Below are 1756 nucleotides of genomic sequence, written 5' to 3' on the forward strand. Positions count from 1 at the left end.
GTGTGTGTGTGTGTGTGTGTGTGTGTGTTGTGTGTGTGTGTGTGTGTGTGTGTTGTGTGTGTGTGTGTGTGTGTGTGTGTGTTGTTGTGTGTGTGTGTGTGTGTGTGTGTGTGTGTGTGTTTTACATAGAAAGATACGTAGTACTGTCTTAAAAAATAAAAATAAAACATCTATCAATCTTCAGATATTATAATTTACCTTGCAGGGTTATTTCGTCTCGTTGTTCAATCGTTTCGATTGCTTCGTCGTAGTCGGTTCGATCACCGAAATGATACTTACACATACACATGTAATGCCGCCTCTTGGCGTTTCCGTACTTCGTTGCGTCCGGCTGCTCAGGGTATTCAAAGTAACGAAGTGAGTACAGATCAGCTAAATCTTACAGACATAAATTAAGTTTATCAAACTCTATAAAATTACGTCATCGATATTTCGTCTCAAAACGACACTTCAGTATTTTTGAAAGAAATATAAATTAAATTTTAATGCAAGAGATAAATATAACGTGCGCGATGAAAGATGTGAATTGCGTTATTCTTCTGTTTGCAGATATTGGAGATCACTGTCGAATTTAGTGGCCTCTTTATTGAACTCGATACAATCGATTGCCTCGCTGTTGCTCCTGCTTTTCCTTTTCATCGTGATCTTCGCTCTTCTGGGCATGCAGGTAGATAGCGTGAAGGATCTATAACGATGTAATGACACAAACACTTTTTCATTTATTTTCTTCGAAATTTATCCTTTGAATAGGTCTTCGGTGGAAAGTTCAATTTCAGTGATATGGAGGAAAAGACGCGCCATAATTTTGATAGCTTTTGGCAGAGTTTACTCACCGTATTTCAGGTATCTAATTATTTCATAAAAAAGGAAACTTGTTGCAAATACATAAAAGCTATAAAAACGCAAAATTGCATTCTTACGATTCATATGAAATTTGATTTTGAGATTTGATTTAATTTCTTATTTTTGCGTCTCTATTTTTCCTCTATATTTTAAAAATAACGCTCGGCTTCTCTGCATATTCTCTAGATATTAACCGGTGAGGATTGGAATGCTGTGATGTACATCGGGATTCTAGCTTATGGTGGCGTCGCCGGTATCGGCGTACTCGCCTGTGTTTATTTCATTATTCTCTTCATATGCGGTAATTGTATCCTTTATCGAAAAAAATAACTCAGCGACAAAACAATCGTCCCTTTCCTTCTCGCGCAAGTGTAACATCGATTCGATCTGATTTAATAAATTTTAATTGATCCTTGACAAAGATAGCAATGCAGATATCCTCTTGAACGTGTTCTTGGCTATCGCCGTCGACAATCTCGCTGATGCAGAGTCCCTGACTGCCATCGAAAAGGAAGCCGAGGAGGAGGTGAGTTTGATTATATATATATACTATAATAATATGTATACTGTAATAATATGAAGACATAGATACATAATGTACTAGATTGCCGATGATTTCGAGGACTAGACGAGAACTAACGTGAATTTAAAGATATATTACATTTTCTCATTTTTTAACAAAATGAGAAAATTTTTTTAACAATTTTTTAACAAAATGAGAAAGAAAATTATGAAAAAAATTGCAGATTTTTTATATTGCATTTTTTTAAAGTAATATAAAAAATTTGGCAGAGATTAATAATCATCTGAATGAAAAATTATATTTTAGTAATAAGTAGACATGTTTATCAAATATAATTAAAATAAAATGAAAATATTATAAAAATAATATTGTTAAACATAAATATTGATC

At 33.7% G+C, this 1756-nt stretch overlaps 1 protein-coding gene across 1 annotated transcript in view; it reads left to right on the top strand.

The window, feature by feature from the left end:
* Positions 1-1471, top strand: part of LOC105617695 (voltage-dependent calcium channel type D subunit alpha-1-like) — a 23279-nt gene extending 21808 nt beyond the window's left edge. Inside the window, exons 10-15 of the mRNA XM_012199254.1 lie at positions 206-357; positions 550-667; positions 751-843; positions 1030-1144; positions 1266-1369; positions 1448-1471. Of these exons, the coding sequence (XP_012054644.1) occupies positions 206-357; positions 550-667; positions 751-843; positions 1030-1144; positions 1266-1369; positions 1448-1471 (606 nt within the window). The remainder of the gene's footprint in view (positions 1-205; positions 358-549; positions 668-750; positions 844-1029; positions 1145-1265; positions 1370-1447) is intronic.
* Positions 1472-1756: the final 285 nt, after the last annotated feature.

Source organism: Atta cephalotes, assembly GCF_000143395.1.
Source record: "Atta cephalotes unplaced genomic scaffold scaffold00001, whole genome shotgun sequence".
NCBI lineage: Eukaryota > Metazoa > Arthropoda > Insecta > Hymenoptera > Formicidae > Atta > Atta cephalotes.